Source organism: Ahaetulla prasina, chromosome 6, assembly GCF_028640845.1.
Source record: "Ahaetulla prasina isolate Xishuangbanna chromosome 6, ASM2864084v1, whole genome shotgun sequence".
NCBI lineage: Eukaryota > Metazoa > Chordata > Lepidosauria > Squamata > Colubridae > Ahaetulla > Ahaetulla prasina.
Window position 1 is genome coordinate 85,382,202 of NC_080544.1, and position 23,753 is coordinate 85,405,954.

Here is a 23,753-nt window from a genome sequence, read left to right on the forward strand (position 1 = left end):
GCGATAATCAGAAATATTGTAATAGGCATAGAATGAGGGTATGAATAAGGATTTAAGAAATTAAAATTATAGATTTTAGAAACGTTGGAAAAAAGTGACAGTCTAAGTAGAACAGTAGGGTTACAACGTATTAAATACTAAGACAGACTATTAAGAAAACTGAAGTTCGATATTTCTCAATGAAAAGAGAAAAAATAAAGTTTGCATATCTTAAGGATTGGAACTGGTGATATTTATGTGAATGGATGAATGGAACAGAGTGCAAGAGTATTGAAATTCTCACAATGGAGGATTGAATCGTAAAACTGTCAGAATTAATGGAAATGTTAAAACTGACCTATTTGGTCAGACAGAAAACAAGTGCTTTTTGAAAACTCAAAACCTTTTGTAGACTTTTTGCTAAAAGAAGAAAAATAAATAAAATAAATGATATTATGAATTTAATGATTGGAAAAGTTGAGAATTTAATATGGGGTTGAGGGGGTTTCTGGAAGAGATAAGAGGGAGGGAAAATAATTTGTTTGTCAATATGTTAAAAGTTACAAGTCATTTTTCATAACTTTGGTTTTTCTTTTCCTGTACCTTTTTTTCCTTTTGATTTGATTTTTACTTTATATAAAATTCTCAATAAATCTAAAGTAAAAAGAAACAACGAATGTGTGAAAATAAATATTGTGAACTGCAAAGTAGCCATAGTGAGAGAAAGTTAAGTGAAAAGAAAAATATTGTTTCAGTGAGACCAAAAAGAGAGCCCAAGAGAACCTGACATGGAAACATTAATTTATGCATTATTAGCCCTCAACAATCTGGACTAGATTTGAGGAAAACAGAAGGTGGCTTTCATAAATACCTAAGCATGTTTGTTTTGGGAAATGAAAACTGCTCTACAGTGGTGCAAAACTCCCCCAAATCCTACCAATCCCAGGACTGAGGCTGAGCAAGCTTCTGGTAAGCTGCCTGCTGATTCTATTCATCTCACCAAAATGAAATACTACTGCTTAAAATGTGTTGTAACAATACAGAAACAATCGAGCGTAATAAATGCCATGTCAAAATAGAACTCCCTCAAATAGCAAGGTTTCATGCAAGATCAAACACAGTGTAGTGCGAAATAATAATAAAGCAAGCTTTTAAATTGCTGACTGCCATTGTCATGTCTAAATGCGCAAGAAGAAATCTGTTTGTGGAGCCTGCAAGCCAAGATAAAAATACTAGCCTATAGGTAGCCCAAGTAGGACAGATAATCTTCCACTATGGAAGGAATAATAATAGAGTTTTTTTACATCTCTTTGAATGCTGTAATAAAAAAAAGCAGTGGTAATACCTTATATTGCTGTTGCTTTATAATAGACACAGCTAAAAAGGTTGGCTCTTGAAATGTGGCATCATAATGTAATGAGCCCAGTGCAGACATCTATCTACATCATTTTTATTATGGGTCGGAAACCCATTTTCAGCCATATAGATTCATAAACAATCTTAGAAGTCTCACAAAGAAGCAAGGAAATATAGGTGAATTACATGATTGCTATTTCATACAGAAAACATATGCTTTATGTAGGAACTAAAGATCTACTTGTAAACTATGTTTCCTATAAACAAAACATTCTTACCGAAGATGAATAATTGTGAATTTCTACCTGCAATCTGAATTGAAAGAGATGTAATAAAGTGCTTAAGGTTATAAGCTTAAAAATGACTGGATATATTCCTGGTTCTTACAGAATTAGCATCAAGATGATTTATGAAGTCAATTCTGGAAGAAGTGGGAGGAAATATTTATTATTTAAATAGCTCTTGTACTGTTCAGAATTAACTTGCAAGTTACATGTCCGTAGGAAAGTGACAGCAGAGCATAACAATGGTAGATGATGCCTGTTGGGTTTTCTTTCTCATGTCTTTTGTATTCTGCGGCATTGAAAGAATTAAGAATATTTAAGTTTAGAGGAGGACCAAGTAGCTTCTCTATTGCTGTAAAGCAGGGATCCCCAACCTATGGGCTTTGCACCAGTTCCAGTCTGTGGCCTGTTGAGAACTGATGGAATTACTAACCTCGTAGTAATACAGGTTTAAATATACAAAATACTTGCACTGATAAGCAATAAGCAGTTCTGATATCCTGAATAAGTTTTCTGATTCTTGGTTAAAAAAACAAAAAGCTAAGCAAAGAGAAAGTTGGCTACTCTTTCTGAATGTTAGAATTTACTACCAGACTGGTAACTTGCTTTTTTATTTTTGACAGATGATGAATAAGGTATTTGGTGGTACAGTACACAAAAAGGATGTCAGAGAAGATGGTGTCTTCAGTGTTACGTTAGATAACACTTGTACATTATTCAGGTAAGAAAAACTTTTGGTGATGAATTATGAAGCTGAAATTAAATTGGATATTTTATGAATTCCACAGAACTGTGTTTAATGATCAGTTTCAAACCTGGAAAATATTTATTAATGTTCTGGAAAATTTGCTGATGTCTAATGTCTCTTGATTGTTTTAAGTTGATGCCTTTTAAAGATATTAGATTCTTTATTTTGTGATCCTGTTTTACTTTAGGGGACTTCAGAAGGAAGAAGTTGTTCTCCTTACCCATGGAGACAGCGTAGATAAAGTAGCAGATGGATTCAAAGTTGTTGCTCAATCTGGAAATATTGTAGCAGGTATCATATTTTTCACATTATCAATTTTCAGTAGTTTTTTATTATACTTCAGTGCTGGCTTGAATAGGATTTTGGTTTGTAAACTATGTTTTCAGTGATTTGCATATAGTGCAATAAATTGTGATTTAAAAACCCTAAAGGTATAACTTTAATTTGTAGTATATATAGATTTAATTTGTAGTTAATTTCCAAGAAAATGGTTCGTCTTGATAAGATATTAAGATAAGATATTAACATTTTTTTACAAAAAATACATCTCACTATGTCAGGAGGGTATCGGGTTGGGAAAAGGAGATATAGTAGATTCTTACTTTAATAATATTTTGACATCTTTTTCATGCAGACCTGTTTTTATCTTACTAAGTTGTTTTTTAAATGTATGCTTTCTTTTTCTTAGAGCTAAAACTATTACATCTTTTGTTTTTAATAACACCCAAGCTATAGCAAATGAATCAAAAAAACTGTATGGAGCCCAGTTCCATCCTGAAGTTAGTCTTACGGTGAATGGAAAACTGATGCTGAAAAACTTTCTTTTCGACATTGCCGGATGCAGCGGTACCTTCACAGTTCAGAACAGAGAAATGGAATGCATTCGTGAAATTAAGGAGAAAGTAGGATCATCAAAAGTCCTGGTAAGGTTTGAAGTTTAATCCATAGCCATTCCTGTTACGGATGGTATCCGATTATCAGAGTCAGTTTTCATATTTTTGTATTTTTAAGGCTTTTTTGTTTACTGAACAATGACTTCATTGTATGGAATGAAACGGGAAAGAGGAATTTTTTTTCAGCCACAAAACAAAAAATGTGGCAATGATACAGTGTCAAATTGGAGGTTGGGGAGATATCATCATTTCAACCCTGTCTAGGCCTCTTTAGGTTAAATTACAGAAATGAAGCTAGATGCTACAAATATCTGACCCTGTAATAGAAATAGTGAAAACTGAAAAACCAAATATAATGCTATGATCATACTGTTCTGTCCATTAAACGTATTTATTGTAGCCTTTTTTACTCTGTGTTTTCTTGTATATGTTAGATTTCAGTTTGCATAGACAGTGTAACCACTGGGACCAGTAGTTTAACACTTCTAAAAGCTGGGAATTCTGGGACCAGTAGTTTAACACTTCTAAAAGTTACTAGATGGGGAAAGAAGATTTAATTATTTCTGTTTCCATTTAACCCATTCAGGTTTTACTCAGTGGAGGCGTAGATTCTACAGTGTGCACAGCTTTACTGAACCGTGCTTTAAATCAAGACCAGGTGATAGCAGTGCACATAGATAATGGATTCATGCGCAAGAGAGAAAGTCAATCGGTGGAGGAGGCACTAAAAAAATTGGGAATTCAAGTCAAAGGTATTCTTCTCTTTCCACTATCTGTTGAGTTTTAGAATATTTAGCTTCTGCCTTTTTAAAATTTAAGCGATGGATAGTTCACCTCATTTTTTAAATATTTTGTTTTGTTTTGTTTTGGAAAATAAGAATCCTTCAGAATTTTAGGCTTTTCTTGGAAAATATATTTGCAAACATTTTATGTATTGGGTAGATAATCTTATCATCATCATGCAAGTTATCACAGAATTGTGTGGTAGATATCTCAGCATTTTTATATTGACTTTATTATATTCATAAGAATGTTGTCTTCTATCCAGTCAGCACTCAAGACAACCAGTAATAAAGAATAAAACATAAACGTTATTAAATTTTAGTGGTTAAACTCACGCTCAATAATTGAAGGTTAAAAACTCCTGGCTAAGGAGGAAGATCTTTACTGCTTTCCTGAGGGAACTTATTTTGTATCTTGGAAACTATATGAGAAACTACAGCTTATTTTTCCTTTCTATGACACTTTTTGAATACTTCAAAAGCTGGAGCTCCAATTTTTTAATCTTTCCCTGTTCTCATCACTCATCTGCCAGCCTTTTCGATGGAATCATTGGCTTAATACTTTCTTCAGTGGTTCCGGAGTAGGACCTTTTGAGTGAGAGGGAAAGGCCTTTAGCAAAAATTGTACCAACAAGAACCTCTCAGGTGCCAACTCCTGATACCCTTGGTTGTCTCCCTGCCTACCAATGCTGTACTCAAGGCAGGTGTCTGAGTTAATTTAATAAAAATCTTCAGTTACCTTTGTTCTTTTCCACAACACATAATGAAACTTTGGATGAAACATAATGAAACTACCATAAGATGTGGTGCAAGTTTACCTGGCTTCAAAAAAAGATTGGGCTAATTCATGGAGATCAGTGACTGTTAGCCTTGGTGATTTCCTTTGAAGGCTTTCCGTTGAGAGGCTAATAGGCTCCCTTGTGCAATTGGTTGGCCACTGTGAGAACAGATGCTGGTGTGGATGGGCCACAGATCCAAACAAGCAGGAGACTGCTTATGTTATGCATTAAGAAATTGAAATATCTTGGTGCTGTCTAAGGAAACTAGGTGATTTATTACATTGCGAAGGAAGAAAGGGTTTGGTTTGGTTTAGTTTAGTTTTCTATTAATTAGTTGAAATATTTGGTTGAGTAAATAAAGGTTTTATCCTGGCAACAAGGTTGTAATTTAATACAGCTTGGTGTGTGTATGTGTGTGAGGGTGGGTGGGTGGGTGGGAGAGAGACCTTGAATTAATATTCCAGTGCTGAATCCGTGAAATGGGAAAAATGTTAGAATATTTGTTTTCAAAATATTTTAGCAATGTTACTAACATCCTGTTTGTTATATAGTGGTAAATGCAGCTCATTGGTTCTACAATGGTACAACAACTTTACCCATTTCTGAAGAAGACAGAACTCCTCGAAAAAGGATCAGTAAAACACTGAATATGACTACAAGTCCTGAGGAGAAACGCAAGATTATTGGTGACACTTTCGTGAAGGTACTTAGTGTATAGATCCATTGGTATCATTTGTTTCTGGTTTTCAGAAGTCTAAAGCAAATCATTTCTTCAGTTTTTGTGGCAACTATGTAATGGTTTATTTGAATTTGCTTTTAGGAATATATACAGTACTTATATCAGCTAGCATATCTGTCACAAATATTTTTGGAAACTGACCCAAATTGCTAAATATCCTTGCTGTGATGGAATACTTGAAAGGATCAAATTACTAATTCATAATACCTCATTTGCATGCCCTTTGTTGTTTATACATAAATCATAGGGTAAAGCAAATACAAATGTCATGGTAAAAACCGTGCTATAGTTTATCTGGCCTTTCTCACCATTTTTGGTGATTACTGTCTGCTCTAACAGTAGTAGGACTTACCCTGCCATAATTCAGGCATATTCGAATAATCCAACCCCCATTTTTCCCTGCAGGCTTGTGTACTCTTTTAGCAATAAGCTTTTAATAATAGTGACACAAAACTGACTTTTAAGGAAAGCCACAGTTTTGTCCAGTAGGGGTCACCTACCATTCATTTTATTTCATGTATGCTGAAAATAACCATATTATAATTCAGTTATGCTATGCTAATCATTTTTCCTTTGGGCTTCTTTGAAATTGTCTACAATTCATGTTTCATAACTTGCTGTGAACGTATTAAGGTTTCTCTTGCAGCCAGAACAAATTGTTATGATGCAGCTATTTCCAACCCAGTTTAAAATATTAAACCGTTTTGTATAATAAAAATGTGATAAAAGTGTAATAGGAGCATAATGAAAAAAGTTCTAAGCTACAATTTATTATATGCATGTATACAAAAGAGTATTCACAAAGAAATGATGTAATAATATATTATGGATAAAAAAAATGAGCATAACTATATTCCCAGTCAGTTGCATTGTTTTCTCCCAATGCTGTCGAGTTCCTAACTTTGGTAACATTTCTTATGCAGATGGTAGACTATGAAAGAGCAATTTGTTGTAGTAATTAGAATTTGGTTTGCTGCTAAGTGCGATAGAATGTCAGTTTGCACAGAAATGGGAAAGGGGAGTGCCACGCCATCAGTTAGAAAAAAACATTTGACTCTTAGGAAAATGGAAAGAAAGTGTGGGAAAGAAACTCGAAACAACGCCACCTTGATTTTGTTAGATATAGATTTAAGTAGAAAGGGGCTTTGAGAAGCTTTAAAGCTTCTGTTGTATTACATTAACGGTGTTAAGGAACATTCCCAAATCTCTGGTGGCTCTTGTTTCCTGAGCTTGTTCACCACAAAGGACTAACAGTAAGTGACAAAACCGCATATGAATTAAACTGTGCAATGCTCTAGACTTTAGATTATTGTGAGTTGTTCACATAGCTCCAGGCATCAATTTATTAGGCTGGAAAAGGCACATTTTATGTTTGGAGTTACTGACGGGTCCTATGTGTGTCCCCCCCAAGATTTCCAACATCACTTTTTGCCTATGTATCCAAAACACTTCACGGCACTAATATGGCTATCACTTACTATACAGGTAGTCCTCCCTCAATGTCCACTCATTGAGCAACTGCTTAAATTAATAACAGTGCTGAATAAGGAGTATTTACCACGGGTCCTCATAATTGTGGCCATTGCAGCATCCCTGTAGCCCCATGATTAAGATTATAATACCAGCTTCCAGTCACAATGTTGCAGCATCCTGAAGTCATATGATTGTCATATGTAACCTTCACAGGAGGCTTCCAATAGACAAAGTCAATAGAGAAGCAGGCAGGAGATTGCAATCATGTGATTCTGGACACTTAGCGTGGGATTTGCCCAACAACAGAAGTTGGGACAGGACTGTTCTAAATGTGGTCATGAGATGTCACACCTCGTGACTGTGTTGCTTAGCAATGGAATTCCTGGTCTCAACTATCTTCAGTAAGGGAAAACTATATTGGTATACTTGCCATTCCTGAGAATTTACAGTTTATAACTTTTGTAAAGTGTCATCTAAGATCTTTCTCTTTCTCAACTCCATGTCTAGATTGCTAATGAAGTTATTGGAGAACTGAATCTGAAACCAGAAGAGGTCTTCCTTGCCCAAGGAACATTGAGGCCTGATCTCATTGAAAGTGCTTCAGTTGTTGCTAGTGGCAAAGCAGAAGTCATCAAAACCCACCACAATGACACAGAACTCATCAGAAAGTTACGGGAAGAGGTAAATAGAATACCACATCTGACTTTTCACTTTTTGGGAGAAATAGCTTAACACTGGTAAACTCTGGTCAATTTTTTTTCTAATTGCTCATCTAGTATTGAGGGTTTAAAGTTTTGCTAGTTAAATAATTGTTTTTGCCATTTAATAGTACTTTCACATAGGAGGAACTAAATTGCAATCCAAAATATTTGTATGCTATACAGCCCACAGAAAATGAGATATCCTGCTGTTCTAATAAAAACACAAGCAATTTTACATTCGATCTTACAAATAGATTAAAATTTACTGTCTGCTTAAAATAAATAAAATAAATATATTGTTCTAATTCTATTGAGTGTGACTTTAAATGCATATAGGTATATGTATATTGGTGTTACAACAGTAAATAGAATACTTTGAATCACTTCACTATTTTTGCTTCTGCTGATATTTCATTGGGATTGTAGACGCAAGATTGAAATAATAATCTTAATAGTAATACATTAGAATTTTTTATTAAGTACATGCTATTTAAAAATGAGTTTTGTAATGTAAATCATACTGTTTAACCTTACAGGGAAAAGTAATAGAACCACTGAAAGATTTCCATAAGGATGAAGTAAGAGTGCTTGGGAGAGAGCTTGGTCTGCCTGAAGAACTAGTTTCAAGACATCCATTCCCAGGTATAAAATTAATTACATTTATAAACACTTAAACTAGTAGAACCTTTAATTCTAAGAAGTTCCAAAGGACCATGTAGGTTCAAGTAGGAATTGAAACCCATCTCTCTCTCTATATATATATATATAAAAAAAATATTTTTTCCCAAGCATCCACTGTATTTTACAATTTATTTAGGGTTTTTTTATAGGTCTCTGTTTCTCTTTTCCTCTCCTAACTCCACAGTTAACTTATAAGTGTAAAAAGAAGGGTTAGCAGAACTATGTGGAGGAAAATGGGAGTGATGGAACGGAACGAGACAAAACAACAGGCCCAGAATACTGCAAGATAGAAGAGTAAAGGAGAAGTAGTATGTCAGGGTTCCGAGGAACACCCCCAACGAAATAAAGCTCTGAGGCTTGAGGTTCCCCAAAGTTCCAATTTATTAGAGATGTCATGTTGGCACAGCTGGGAAAATCCGAATCTGAAAGCTTCCAGGTTTTCCACACCCAGTTGACAGTTCACAGCCCTGCCCCATATCCAAAAGTTCATTACATTGTCCAATAAACTCTTCAAACTCAGTTGGATACAATCTTCAGGCAGTCTCCATCAAACGCAGAATGTCCTTGAATACAGAATGTTGTTATGACTAACTTTCTATTGCTCCAACAACAGCCCCCTCCCAACATCCCCAGCTAAAATATGTGGCAGTTAAGAAGCAAAAAAGAAAATTGTCTTCCAAAACTGACATAGTATTTGAAATAGGAAAAAAAGCTGGATATATAGCCGTCCTCCTGTCTCATTTTAGTAGGCGTTCTTAACAGTATTTCTGTCTACATTTCAGACATGATAGGCATGTTCATAGATTTGCTTTGCTTTGCTGAATTGTTTCTGAGAATGATGGTTACCATACTCTTAGTTGCTGTCACATTGTATTTCTGAAACATCTTTACATTGGTACAGATGATGTTAGAGTATTCCATTTTTGCCTTTTAGGTCCTGGCCTTGCCATTAGAGTAATATGTGCTGAAGAACCATATGTTTGCAAAGATTTCCCTGAAACCAATAACATTTTGAAAATCATAGCAGATTTTTCTGCAAGTGTTAAAAAGGTAATACTAGTTACTAATACAAAATAACAATAATATTAGATATAAATTATTTTCTTTCTTTTTATTTTTTTCATTATGCTTATGATTGTGCTAGAATTTGATTAAATCTTAGAAGCAACACCTCAAATAATTTTAAGGCCTGATTGAAATATTTTTCAGACCATTTTCTTCTATCCCTTCTGGTATTTCCTTACTTTTTGCCCCATGTTTTTATTTTTCTTTCTTATAGCTTTTGATCTACCGTAGTTGTGTTACATTGGCTATCACTGTTTTTATTTAGTCATCACTACTTAAGTAAAAAAATACACAAAAGAACATCCATAACTGCATATGATTTCTAGAATCCATAAGTATACTGTCACATCTTTCTAAATGTTTATGTTGAATTACATTTTTAATGTGTCTATATCAATATGCTAAACATAGCAACCTGAATTTCAACTTTCCCCAACTAGAAGAAAGGCGTGCTGCTATATTTATTTAATTAATTAATTAATTAATTTTCTGCTCATTGTGTAATGAAAGGACTCTGGGTGGCTTCCAATACCTGCATACATACAATACATTAATCCTTCGAAGGATTTTGATATAACTTTAAAAAGTCTTAAGAATTTCATGGAGCAGGGTCCAAAGACCCAATCAGAAATTAATTACTTGACAAATATGCTATATACATAGGAACTCATGATAACTATACCTAATTGTTTCAAATTAAATCATAGCTATTTCTATGCATTCAAAGGCCTGAAGCAGCTTCTACCTGTTACATGATAGCATTTGTTCCTATTTTCAAAGTAGCTCCCAGACTGATTATTTATTTAAGAATATTAAAATGAATCCCTTATCCTTTATACTATGATCCTTCATAACTTTTAAGTTCAGCTGTTGTGTTTACTAGAGATGCATAGCCAACTAACCTTTTATAATACTTAGAATTAACTGCTTTGTTGTCTAGCCTCACACTCTGCTACAGAGAGTCAAAGCATGTACACCTGAAGAAGACCAGGAGAAATTGATGGAGATCACAAGTCTGCATTCATTAAATGCCTTTTTGCTGCCAATCAAAACAGTGGGAGTCCAGGTTGGTGAAGCTGGGTCTATGGCAAAAATATATAAAAATAGGGAAAACAACATACATTGCAAGCGTTTTTAAAAATTCAGTTCTAAATCAAATCTCATCAGGAAGGAGAAAAAAGTTGAAGAGTTACCATAAAATGAAATAGAAGCCATTAAGCATAGTCAAGAAAAAAAAATGGTATCTAAAAGGTCGCTTTGCAAAATCTGGGAATAGTGGATGTATGACATACAGTAGGATTATCAAGCTGTTATAAATGATGTCTGCAAGCCATCTACTCATGTCAGGCATTGGTAGAAGAGATAGATGTCCTGAGTCATGTGTAGAGTCATATAGATCAGTTCTTCTCTCTGCTGCAGATAGAAACATGTTTTCTGTTTCAAGAGAGAGATATGGAACTTGGCAGAATTCTGCCAAGTTCTGTATCTGTGGATCAAGGCATGGGAATACCATTGATCTCCATAGCCTCTATTTGAAAGGAAAGATTAAATAATTGAAACCCATGAAACCCTATGAAAATTAGGGACAGGGTAATTCAGTGGCTAAGACGCTGAGCTTTTTGATCGAAAGATCAGCAGTTCAGCAGTTCGAATCCCTGGTGCCACATAATGGGGTGAGCTCCCGTTACTTGTCCCAGCTTCTGCCAACCTAGCAGTTCGAAAGCACATAAAAAATGAAAAATAGGGACCCCCTTTGGTGGGAAAGTAACAGCATTCTGTGCGCCTAATCATGCCGGCCACATGACTACGGAGACATCTTCAGACACTGCTGGCTCTTTGGCTTTGAAACGGAGATGAGCACCGCCCCCTAGAGTCAGGAATAACTAGCACATATGTGCGAGGGGAACCTTTACCTTTATGAAACTCCCCTTCCTGGCAATCTGGATAGCCTCAACCCTATTGGTCTTTTGTAAGACTCTGAGCAACTGGCTTTTTCTCCAGATTTTCAAACTCAGAGTTTAGGTGAGGTCTGCTTCTGTGTGTGTGTGTGTGTGTGTGTGTAGTGATTGGGACTTACTGTTTAACCTTGGATACCATAAATTTCCCACTATAATTTTTCTTTTAAGTTTTATGTGCTTTTCAGAATGACTTTATTCATTTCATTAAATATATAAAGAGGAACTTTCGCTTCATAATTTAGTATGTAGAAAAAAATTGAAACATTTAGCCAGGGATTTGTACTAGGCCTTCTTTATTTTTTATTTCTTTGTTTTGCTAAAGTCTTATTTTTTTAAGTTAAAACATTGTTTTGAGTTTCAACTTTCGTCAAACCTCCAGGTTATGTTCATGAAGTTATATTTTTGTAGAGTCTTGCCATATGTAACATTAATTTTGGAATTATCATTTATCTCCCTGGAGATTGTGGAAGAGAATGATCACCACTGTAATCTTATGGTCTATTTAGAGCATTCTAATTTTTTTTTTAAATTTTCTTTGTAAAATGTGGATTATGATCTGGGCATCTATAAGTTTCAGCACTGAATATTTCAATTTGATGACAAGGGGGGCTTCTGGGACAGAATAGTGGAAAATTCCAGTTTTCCATCCTTTCAGTACTTATTGTGCAATATACAAACCTTCTTAAGAACTATCCTCCATTAAGTCTCGAGGAGCCCAGATTTTTCCAGCCTACTGCCTTCCATATGTGTGAGAACTTCTAACTTCAGACTTTCTAGCCAACATGACTGAATTACGGAAATTTCTCTCATCTAGTGTAATACATTGCTTTTCTTACTGCAGCTGAAAGTAATGCATCTGTCTCTACAAGCAAGGAATATTTTTGCAGCTTAGGACAACATCTTACAGTTATTACTTTAATTGTCAAGAACCATGCCCAATAGGGCTATGGCACTAAGATGTTGCCTAAGAAGGGGTAATTAGAATTTTTGACCTGCTTTTTCCTCTTTTTTCCAGGTTTGAGGGCTTTTAAAATGTGTTTTGTAGGTGCATTAATTCTATTAGAGGCTTCACACTTGAAATCAATTAAATAATTTTCTACTGAAAATCAAGAAATGATGTACCATTGTTCAAGTGTTTGCCTTCACATTTCAAGAGTGTGAACTTGGCTGTAAAAAGTGGCTGAGCTGCATATCCAACAGGTAACTACCATATCTACTCGCAGATAAGCTGAGATTTTAAGGTACCAAAATACACCCCCAAAATTGGGTTTGACTTATCTGGGGATGGGCTTATCCACGAGTATATAAGGTAATACTTTTTTAAAGGACCTATGCATCCTATGTATAGTCACATATAGACCCAACTCCAGATAAGCCAACTCTTGAAGTTTAATCAAACTACTATAAGAAATGTGCACAACAATGCGTGAACCTTAAAAAATATGAAGATTTTGAGGGCTGGCTTTTTGTGGGTAGTACATTTTTCATGGTATTTTGGATAAAAATTCAAGAGTCAGCTTATCTAGGATAGGCTTATGTGAGAGTATCTACAGCATTATCCAAGCACTTCTATGGCTTGAGTTATTTATTCCATTACATATTGTTTTAAATGCTTAAATGTTGTGTTCTTGTGTTGCTGCTTCATAGGGCGATGGTCGTTCTTATAGCTATGTATGTGGAATCTCCAGTAAAGGTGCTCCACCTTGGGAGTCCCTTATGTTCCTAGCCAGACTCATACCACGGATGTGTCACAACATAAATCGGTAATATGCCCGTCAATACATAGATCTTTACTACTTTGTAATTTAGCTGCTGGTTAGTAATTCACTATGTGTCACTGGGGAAAAATTATGTTTAAGAAGCAGAGGAAAACACTAGAAAAATACTTTACTTTTCCTATATGCCTTTTAAAATACTGATAACAGGAAGAGTTGAAAGCCTAGCTCCTGTTTTATAACATAATTCCATTACTCAATCCATAGAGGTTTTTTTGTGCTAATTTGACAAGGGAATTATGCAGTCTTGTTGACGCTTTATTGCATTTTTGTAATTTTGTAAACCTATAGGTATAGGTCATGTAATTGTTAGTAATGAAAGGGTGTTGTTATTATATTTTACAATATAAATTCTGGTATGCAAAAAACTAAGCAAGACTAATCCTGTGAATTGGAGACATGGCTGTGTTTTTAACAGAAGCTTTAAAGTGAGACAAGAAAGAAGCATAAATTACTTCCTTTCTGAAAGCAAGTCTGTATTTTCAAAATGAGATACAAAAATACATGGGCTTTTATTGAAAAGATGTCTCTTTGATTTACTGGAGCTGCAGACAAGCTTTGCATGATTAATGGTTTGGAACTACATGTAATCTTAATCAAAAATATCATAACTTTTAGATGCATTGTTTAAACAAAGATATAATTAGCCAATTCTGTACATTATTGATTAATATAGGGATAGGCAACATAATGTCATCAGGTATCACCATTTCCCTAGACACTTTATTTAGCACATTGCTCAGCAGGTTCCCTATTCCCTGAGACTTTTAAAAAGTATTTTAATTTAAAATGTGTTCAAGCATCCACAAGTTATCTATCTATCTATCTATCTATCTATCTATCTATCTATCTATCTATCTATCTATCTATCTATCTATCTATCAATCTGGCATACTTTAGAGTAAATCACCAACTTCTGGCCATCAGATTTAGTTGCAGGTGTCTTTGTCCCAGAAGACATGATGGCTTAGAAGCTAGGCTTGTTGATCTGAAGGTCAGCAGTTTGAGATCCAAGCACCACATGACTAGGTGGGATCCCGTTCTTACCCCAGCTCCTTCCAATCTCCAAAGCATGCAAGTAGATAAATAGACACCATTTTGGTGGGAAGGTAATAGCATATTTTGTGCCTTGGCATATAGTCATGCCGGCCACATGACCACCGAAGCATCTTCAGACAACACTGGCTCTCTCTTGGCTAGGAAATGAAGATGAGCATCACCTCAGATGCAACTGGACAAGGGAAGCCTTTGCCTTTTTAAAAATAAGCTTGGCACACAAAGATTCACAAATCTGTGAACAGGTAGATTTCCCATAGCATTTTGAGGTTATATCTCACACATACTGAGCAATATCCAAAGGTTCCTTCCACCCCAAAAGGTTGCCTACCTCCAGTAAACACAGAAAGCACTTCATCTAATAGATTTTCTCTCCTTCTCCTTAGGGTTGTCTATGTGTTTGGGCCACCAGTCAAAGAACCTCCCACCGATGTTACTCCCACTTTTTTGACGACGGGAGTTCTCAGCACATTGCGGCAGGCTGATTTCGAGGCTCATAATATTCTCAGGGAATCTGGTCAGTGTGATAGCTTTCTTTTGTGTGGTGTTTTGAATTTGCAACATCTGTGCCAGCAAATATTTTATGAAAGCTTAGTAGACTAGAGATTCTTAACTCCTTTATTGTTATAATAAAGGAGTTAAGGAGTTATTGTTATATTGTTATAATTTGGGAGATCTAAACAAGGCAAACTTAAGGAAAGAACTACCAAAATACTTTCAGCATGTCAATTGTCCCACCAGAGGCAAGAATACTCTAGACCACTGCTACACAACACTAAAAGATGCCTATCGGTCTTTACCACGTGCAGCTGTAGGACACTCTGATCATTGCATGATTCACCTTGTACCTGCTTACAGGCAAAGACTTAAAGCCATAAAACCAATAATTAAATCAGTGAAAACCTGGACGGAGGAATCAGAATTAAAGCTACAGGCATGTTTTGACTGCACTGATTGGAATATTTTTAAAGATACCTCTGCAGACCTGGATGAACTCACAGATACTGTAACATCATATGTCAGCTTCTGTGAAGACCTATGTGTACCTACAAGGAACTTGCGAATACACAGTAATAACAAACCTTGGTTTACACCTAAACTTAAGCAGCTACGACATTCCAAAGAGGAAGCCTACAGAAAAGGTGATAAAATGCTGTACAATCAGGCCAGAAATGCACTAACAAGGGAGATAAGAGCAGCAAAAAGAAGCTACTCTGAAAAGCTAAAGAATCAATTTTCAGCAAATGAACCAGCAAACATGTGGAAAACTCTTAAAAATATCACCGGCTATGGCAAACCTCCTTCCCAGGCTGAAGGTAATCAACAACTGGCAGATGACCTGAATGAGTTTTACTGCAGGTTTGAAAGGAAACTACAGCCACCTATCTCCACAACCCCATCTCAGACACACCAACAACAGCCAAGCCTCCTACAACTGACCCCATTTCATTGGGTTCACAAGCCCTAGTGATCACAGAAAAGGAAGTGCAGGACCTATTTCACAGACAAAAGCCAGGAAAAGCTCCAGGCCCAGACAAGATAACTCCTTCTTGCTTAAAAGTCTGTGCTGACCAATTGGCCCCATCTTCACCCATATTTTCAATAAATCACTAGAGATGTGCTATGTTCCTTCTTGCTTCAAACGCTCTACCATCATCCCAGTGCCGAAGAAGCCCACCATCAAGGAACTGAATGACTACAGACCAGTTGCTCTAACATCTGTAGTCATGAAAACCTTTGAAAGGCTAGTGCTTTCCTACCTGAAAACCATCACGAATCCGCTCTTAGACCCCTTGCAATTTGCATACCGAGCAAATAGATCAACAGATGATGCTGTTAATATGGCTCTGCACTACATCCTACAACATCTTGAGTCTCCAAAGACCTATGCAAGGGTCCTTTTTGTAGACTTTAGTTCAGCATTCAATACCATCATTCCAGACATTCTTCTAACTAAGCTAAACCAGCTACAGGTACCGGAACAGACTTGTAAGTGGATCACAAGCTTCCTAACAAACAGGAAGCAGCAGGTGAAGCTAAGCAAGATCACATCAAATACCTGTACAATTAGCACAGGGCCCCCCCAAGGCTGTGTGCTCTCCCCACTTCTCTTCTCTCTGTATACCAATGACTGCATCTCCAATGATCCATTTGTTAAGCTACTGAAGTTCGCAGATGACACAACAGTGATTGGTCTCATTCGAGACAATGACGAATCCGCATATAGGCGAGAGGTCGAGCGACTAGCCTTGTGGTGCAACCAAACCAATCTGGAACTGAACACACTGAAAACGGTAGAAATGGTGGTAGACTTTAGGAAAAACCCTTGCATACTTCCAACACCCACAATACTTGACAACACAGTATCAACAGTAGAAACCTTCAAATTTCTGGGTTCTATCATATCGCAAGATCTCAAATGGACAGCTAACATCAAAACATCATTAAAAAGGACAACAAAGAATGTTCTTTCTCGCCAACTCAGTAAGCTCAAACTGCCCAAGGAGCTGCTGATCCAATTCTACAGAGGAATTATTGAGTCTGTCATTTGCACCTCTATAACTGTCTGGTTCGGTTCTGCAACCCAACAAGAAAAACACAGACTTCAGAGGATAATTAGAACTGCAGAAAAAATAATTGCTACCAACTTGCCTTCCATTGAGGACCTGTATACTGCACGAATCAAGAAGAGGGCCGTGAAAATATTTGCAGATCCCTCGCATCCTGGACATAAACTGTTTCAACTCCTACCCTCAAAACGACGCTATAGAGCACTGCACACCAGAACAACTAGACACAAGAACAGTTTTTTCCCGAAGGCCATCACTCTGCTAAACAAATAATTCCCTCAACACTGTCAGACTATTTACTGAATCTGCACTACTATTAATCGTTTCATAGTTCCCATCACCAATCTCTTTCCACTTATGACTGTATGACTATAACTTGTTGCTGGCAATCCTTATGATTTATATTGATATATTGATCATCAATTGTGTTGTAAATGTTGTACCTTGATGAACATATCTTTTCTTTTATGTACACTGAGAGCATATGCACCAAGACAAATTCCTTGTGTGTCCAATCACACTTGGCCAATAAAATTCTATTCTATTCTATTCTATTATAAAGTGCTGTGAGTATTGAAACAGATGAAATTAAAGAAGTTGGTATTTGTTTTGTAGGATTTCTGTGCAAAAAAAAAAAGTAGGTATTCCATTAGTCCTCCCTTAAGTTTCCTTTCCACATTGATCCATTATTTCTGCATAATAGTATGTTTTTTTTATAAGCCAATATAAATACAATATTTGTTGAATCAAACTTGTGGCAAATTCCTAGACAGATCAATACAAACATTCACAGGAAGAATTTTTGCCGTTATCTTCTAGGCATTTCATTGCATTTCATTGCATTTCATTGCATGTCATTTTCCAATTCTAGCCTACAAATCTGGGATTTTCTGGTGGGTTTACATCCTAGTATCAATTGGTTCCAGATCAGTCCAGATCAGCTAAGTGCTGCCTTCTAGCCAATACATACTTGTTGGTTTTTGTTCCTTTATTCAAGGTTATTCTGGAAAAATCAGCCAGATGCCAATCATCTTAACACCGTTGCATTTTGATCGAGATCCCCTGCAGAAACAGCCATCCTGTCAAAGATCAGTGGTTATTCGAACTTTCATTACGAGTGATTTCATGACTGGCATTGCAGCGACTCCTGGCAATGAGATACCAGAAGAGGTAAATGCCATTTAGAAAATTAAAGTTGCCTTTGATTTCTTTGTTAGAATAGAAAGCAACTTATTCCTTTGTCTTTAAATGTATACCAATACTTACTTACTTACTTATTTACTTATTTATTTATTCATTTGATTTATTTAGTCATATATATCAAACTAGTGGCTCTGGGCAGCAAACAATCATAAAACAAATAAAACACAATATAAAAAGAAATTAAATACAAATAGCAGCCAAGATATAATATGTCAGTGTCACCATAACTAGAAAATGGGATCTTCGCTCATTAGAGTCCCCAGGCCTAGGCATATACCCAGGTCTTCAAGGCCTTCCAAAAGACCATCAGGATCTGAGCCATCCTAATCTCTGGAGGGTGAATGTTCCAGAGGTCAGGCCCTATGGCAGAGAAAGCATGTCTCCTAGTCTTCTCTAGCTGACATTCCTTGGCTGATGCTACCCATCCTACTGGCCCAAATAAGAAGGATAGAAGCAGGTAATAGAAGACTGTCCCTCAGGTAACTTGGTCCCAAGCCATGAAGGACTTTAAAGGTGTCAACCAGCATCTTGAATTGCTACTAGAAAAACACTGGTAACTGGTGCAGCCCTGAAGCAGTGTAGCTGAGTAGCATCTTTTACAACCCATGTAGCTGCATTCTATACCAAATGCTTGCAAATGCTCTTCAAAGGCAGTGCTCATTGCAGAATTCGAAACGGAAGGTTATGAGAACATGAATTACTGTCAGCCTCCTGGTCCTGGAATGGGTGCAACTGATGTACAACTCAAAGGTGTGCAAAGACCCTTTTAGCCACGGCTACCATCTGCGAAGAATGAAACACAAATCCCACAGGAAGGAAAGACCAAAGTTAGATGCCCGTTTTTCCTCTGCAAATCATTTCCTTTTTTGCAGATCAATACATTATAAAAGAAAAAACATGGACATCTTGGCTCCTTCCATTCTCTTCTGGAAGATGAGGCAGAACATTTGAATTAATTAATTAATTAATTTATTTATTTATTAGATTTTTATACTGCCCTTCTCCCGAAGGACTCAGGGCGGTTCACAGCCATAATAAAAATAGAACAATATACAATTAAAACAACAATTAAAAAACTTATTATATATGGGCTGAGATATAAAACAATATCCTATTAAAATTAAACTCTCTAAAAATATAAAATTATAAAATTTAAAAATCACGAAGCCAGTCCGGCACAGATGAATAAATAGGTCTTGAGCTCACGGCGGAAGGTCCAAAGGTCAGGCAGTTGGCGTAATCCAGGGGGAAGTTCGTTCCAGAGGGTAGGAGCCCCCACAGAGAAGGACCTTCCCCTGGGGGCCGCCAGCCGACATTGCTTGGCGGACGGCACCCTGAGAAGCCCCTCTGTGTGAGCATACGGGACGGTGGGAGGTATTCGGTAGCAGAAGGCGGTCCCATAAGTACCCTGGCCCTAAGCCATGGAGCGCTTTAAAGGTAGTGACCAACACCTTGAAGTGCACCCGGAAGACCACAGGTAGCCAGTGCAGTCTGCGCAGGAGTGGTGTTACGTGGGAGCCACGTGTGGCTCCCTCTATCACCCGCGCAGCCGCATTCTGAACCAACTGCAGCCTCCAGGTGCTCTTCAAAGGGAGCCCCATGTAGAGAGCATTGCAATAATCCAGGCGGGAGGTAACAAGAGCGTGAGTGACCGTGCATAGGGCATCCTGGTCAAGGAAGGGGCGCAACTGGCAAATCAGGCGAACCTGATGAAAAGCTCTCCTGGAGACGGCCGTCAAATGATCTTCAAACGACAGCCGTTCATCCAGGAGAACGCCCAAGTTGCGCACCCTTTCCGCTGGGGCCAATGTTTCGCCCCCAACAGTCAGCTGCAACTGCAGCTGCCTGTACCGGGGTGCCGGCATCCACAGCCACTCCATCTTGGAGGGATTGAGCTTGAGCCTGTTTTTCCCCATCCAGACCCTTACGGCTTCCAGGCACCGGGACAGCACTTAGATAGCTTTGTTGGGGTGGCCTGGGGTGGAAAAGTACAGCTGCGTGTCGTCAGCGTACAGTTGGTACCTCACCCCAAAACCACTGATGATCTCACCCAGCGGCTTCATGTAGATGTTGAGCAGGAGAGGCGAGAGAATCGACCCCTGTGGCACTCCACAAGTGAGGTGCCTCGCAGTCGATCTCCGCCCCCCTGTCAACCAGGGATTGGTTGGCAATTAGTATGGTTGGCAATTAGTATGGTATTGATTCCATACTAATTGGCCATCCTATTTGGTCTCCCTCTTCTCTCTCATATCCCTTCTTCCAATTGGGGACATGCTGTCATTTATATACTTTGACGTCTCTTTCTTGCCGGCTGTTTAAACATAGGTTGTGTTGAAGATGGTAGCCGAGATTAAGAAGATTCCTGGCATCTCCCGGGTGATGTATGACTTGACTTCGAAACCACCAGGAACAACTGAATGGGAGTAATTACTTCCCTCCCCTTTGAAAGTACTGTATGCAGTTTTAAATTATATCAGAAACCATTCCCAGTGTTGACATGCAGTACTGTGAAAAGAGTGACTGGAGCGGCTGCTACATCTTATGTGATTACTGTTTTCTCTCCTGGAACATAATCTGCAAATTAAGAGCGCTGATGAGGGTGGGGGAAGTCAGCTCAATGGGGCTGAGGACATGTACGGGTAAATAATTTACGGCAGCATTGCCTATGTGCAGACAGAATCATATTGCTTTGCCTTTTTTGTCTTACAGCCTCTTCCTGTTTTTTGTGTATTTACTGTTAAACGTCATTTCAATGTCTCTTTTTTTTTTGTATACTGTGTAAAAAGAGACAATTTATTTACATTCACCGACCCCATTGTTAGAGCTATTAATAATGTAAAATGAAAAAAAAAGTGACCAACTGCTTTTGAAACAGATTTATTATAAATAAATATTTTGCCAAATGGAGTAGTGAGTATTGTTGAATTGTAGATTAACGTATATTTATTTTCTGTAAATTGTAGTACCTGTTCCATATCATTTGGCATTTAAGGTCATGGCAATAAGTGTTGATGTATTCAAGAAATATATCCAAATAAGAACTATATTCTACCCCACCTCACCATCCCCATCCCCCACTTTTTAATATTTTCAAAACAAATAACTTTTTAAGGTTGTTAAATCATATGTCTTCCCACACTATGTAGTTACTATCAATATTTAATATATATTAAATCAGATAATCGGCTTCAAGAGAAACAAACATGAATTATCGATAAAAATTGAAAACCCACTGCTTGGGGAAAAGCAAAGTGACACTTGTCACAGCAGCCATCAAAATTTCTGGGTTATGCTCTTGTTTGCTTTTTTACACTTTTATTTTAGTCAAACTCTTTTGGCTTTCTGTTTTATGAGAGACTTCCTAATAAAAGCAGGGGAATGCTGCATTTCAAAAACTTTTACCAAGCTGTGTTTAAATATTAGCTTGATTTCTATATGATTTGTATTTAAAACCAACTTGGTAAACTTGAGAATGAATGAGTTGTTTTATTAACACCATTCAATGAATAGATTACCACTAAGTTAAAAAGGTGAATATAGTTTACATCTAGTGTATTGAGCCTGAATCAAAATAAAACTCTTTCTTCAGTATTTTGTTTGGGAAACTAGAACGGAGGAAATACCAAGCTACTATGAGTTGACTCTTCTACACGTCGTGCCATAGCTTTTGTGACTCATTCTGGATACCTCCCAGTGCATTGCAAATCAATACAAACTATGAGATTTTGCCTAAAACAATGCAGAAGAAGAAAGTAATATTGAAAGAATGATGTTGGCCACACACTCAGAATGACCTATTGATTTATTCCATTGGAATAAATTGCAGGCTTCCCTTGCTGTACTAGTTACTTTAGTGTGCCACATAATTATTTACAATTTCTTCAAGATTGTTCTCATGGAGATCGTGTAGTGATAGTACAAAGAGTAGCAGTAGTGTTCATAATGTCCAATCTACCTACAATCCATGATCTGTATCCAAATTATTCTCTAGGAAAAGTTCTGAGTAAATGTCATATCTGTAGCATCTTTTGAGTAGTAACAACTTCATTCCCTGTCTTGGGTGGGGAATAGAAATTCAGGAATGATTGAGGAAATGCTCCCTAGTCATTCAAATTCAAGGGATGTTTCCAGATCTATTTGTGTGTCTTTATACTTGGGGCTTGGGCAGCAAAATTTTGGCTGTTTTCAATGTTTGTTTTAAGCTGTCTTAAAATTCAAATTTATCATAATTAAGGTATAGCCTGGGAAAAAGAAGCTTAGTTACAGACAGATGAGTCAGAGTTTTAGGTTAAATAATGAAGTTTGCAGTTGGAGTTAAAATGTTTTTGTTTTTGTATTCATTTACTATAGATATGCACACATTGTCAAATTCTATGGGTTTTAGATTAGTAAATTTATTAAGTTTTGTTCTGTTAAGATAACAGTGGATTTATTTTTAAGCTGGATACATGAATAAAATGGAGTTTGGAAACATAAGGAATATACTAGAGACAAAAATAAATAGATATAAAGGTGCATAAGTAAATTGTTTAAATTAAGACATCAGTGTTGTACAGAAAAGGAACTCTGTGCATGACTAATATAATACAGAAAATTATTCCTTTCTCTTAAACCCATACTGGGATTCAGTTTATGTTGGCAATGGAATGTGGAGTACACTTAAATGCCCAGGCTTCTAATTCTTGAATGTATTTCATAGTATTGATTACCGTAATCAAAACCAGCTGCAGAAAACAGACCTGTGGTCCAGGAGGAAATGTGTAACCTGTAGCTTATGAATGCAGATGCCCTTGCTAGATTTGTTTGCCCTCTGGTCTTCAGTAAGACATGTCAACTGTTTTCAAAGACAATTGTGTAGGGAATTATTCCTAAAACACTCAGTTAAAAAAAAAATCTGTAAATGATGAAAGTACTGTCAGCCTTAATTTTTATCCTCAAATAAAAGTGAACCCATTTGGATACTTCTGTGATTTATTTTCTGTCACCATTATTTATGATGCATTCTTTTTTCCCTTGTGTTCTTTCGTTCTAAATCAGATTTTGGACACTGGTAGAAGTTTTGAAAGTTTTAGTTTCAACCTATTTGATAAGGAGGGCTCATCTGAATAAGGTACTAATGGGTGGAAACATTAGTGTAGCTTGCAAGGCTCTCCTGTTCAACCTGTGGGTGTCTGAATGGGTGCAGTCTTCTCAAAATGTATCTGTTTCTTCATGCATTCTCATTTGGTCAGATCAGTGTAGTCGAAGGGGATGAAGAGGAGTTTTTGAATATTGAAATGCTGGAATATTTTAAGCTAAGCCCAAATATCATGTCAATGTGTGATGTGATTTAGTAAGGACTGTGTCAACTCTGAAGCAAACCTGGCTGAAGCCATCTTTTACTGCCTCATAGTTGCCATGAAGCCTGAGATGGGGAAGAGAGAGGGGAAGTAGATAGCCCAACTAACAGTCAAAATAAAAAGTTTTCCTGTGGGAACCAAGGTCATCGTAACTGGTGAAGGAGCCTGCCAGCTGTATTCATGGGACTATGTGACAGGTGACACCTGGGAGGGGGGGGAGTTATACTCTTTTAATTAGGTGAAAACTGCTGGAACTGAGTTGGTTTTCACCAGCTGTGCCAATATGATATATCCAATTAACATGTTCTTGGAGTTCTGCTTTCAACAGGTGCATTACTCTGAAAGCTGACAGACTGGTTCACTGTTATAGTT

At 37.0% G+C, this 23,753-nt stretch overlaps 1 protein-coding gene across 1 annotated transcript in view; it reads left to right on the forward strand.

The window, feature by feature from the left end:
* GMPS (guanine monophosphate synthase) overlaps positions 1 to 23,001 on the forward strand; it is a 47,782-nt gene extending 24,781 nt beyond the window's left edge. Inside the window, exons 4-16 of the mRNA XM_058188315.1 lie at positions 2,243 to 2,340; positions 2,555 to 2,658; positions 3,097 to 3,290; positions 3,847 to 4,012; positions 5,373 to 5,524; positions 7,541 to 7,714; positions 8,271 to 8,376; positions 9,350 to 9,465; positions 10,421 to 10,546; positions 13,086 to 13,201; positions 14,656 to 14,786; positions 17,837 to 18,009; positions 20,368 to 23,001. Coding sequence (XP_058044298.1) covers positions 2,243 to 2,340; positions 2,555 to 2,658; positions 3,097 to 3,290; positions 3,847 to 4,012; positions 5,373 to 5,524; positions 7,541 to 7,714; positions 8,271 to 8,376; positions 9,350 to 9,465; positions 10,421 to 10,546; positions 13,086 to 13,201; positions 14,656 to 14,786; positions 17,837 to 18,009; positions 20,368 to 20,469 — 1,758 coding nt within the window. The 3' untranslated portion in view covers positions 20,470 to 23,001. The remainder of the gene's footprint in view (positions 1 to 2,242; positions 2,341 to 2,554; positions 2,659 to 3,096; positions 3,291 to 3,846; positions 4,013 to 5,372; positions 5,525 to 7,540; positions 7,715 to 8,270; positions 8,377 to 9,349; positions 9,466 to 10,420; positions 10,547 to 13,085; positions 13,202 to 14,655; positions 14,787 to 17,836; positions 18,010 to 20,367) is intronic.
* Positions 23,002 to 23,753: the final 752 nt, after the last annotated feature.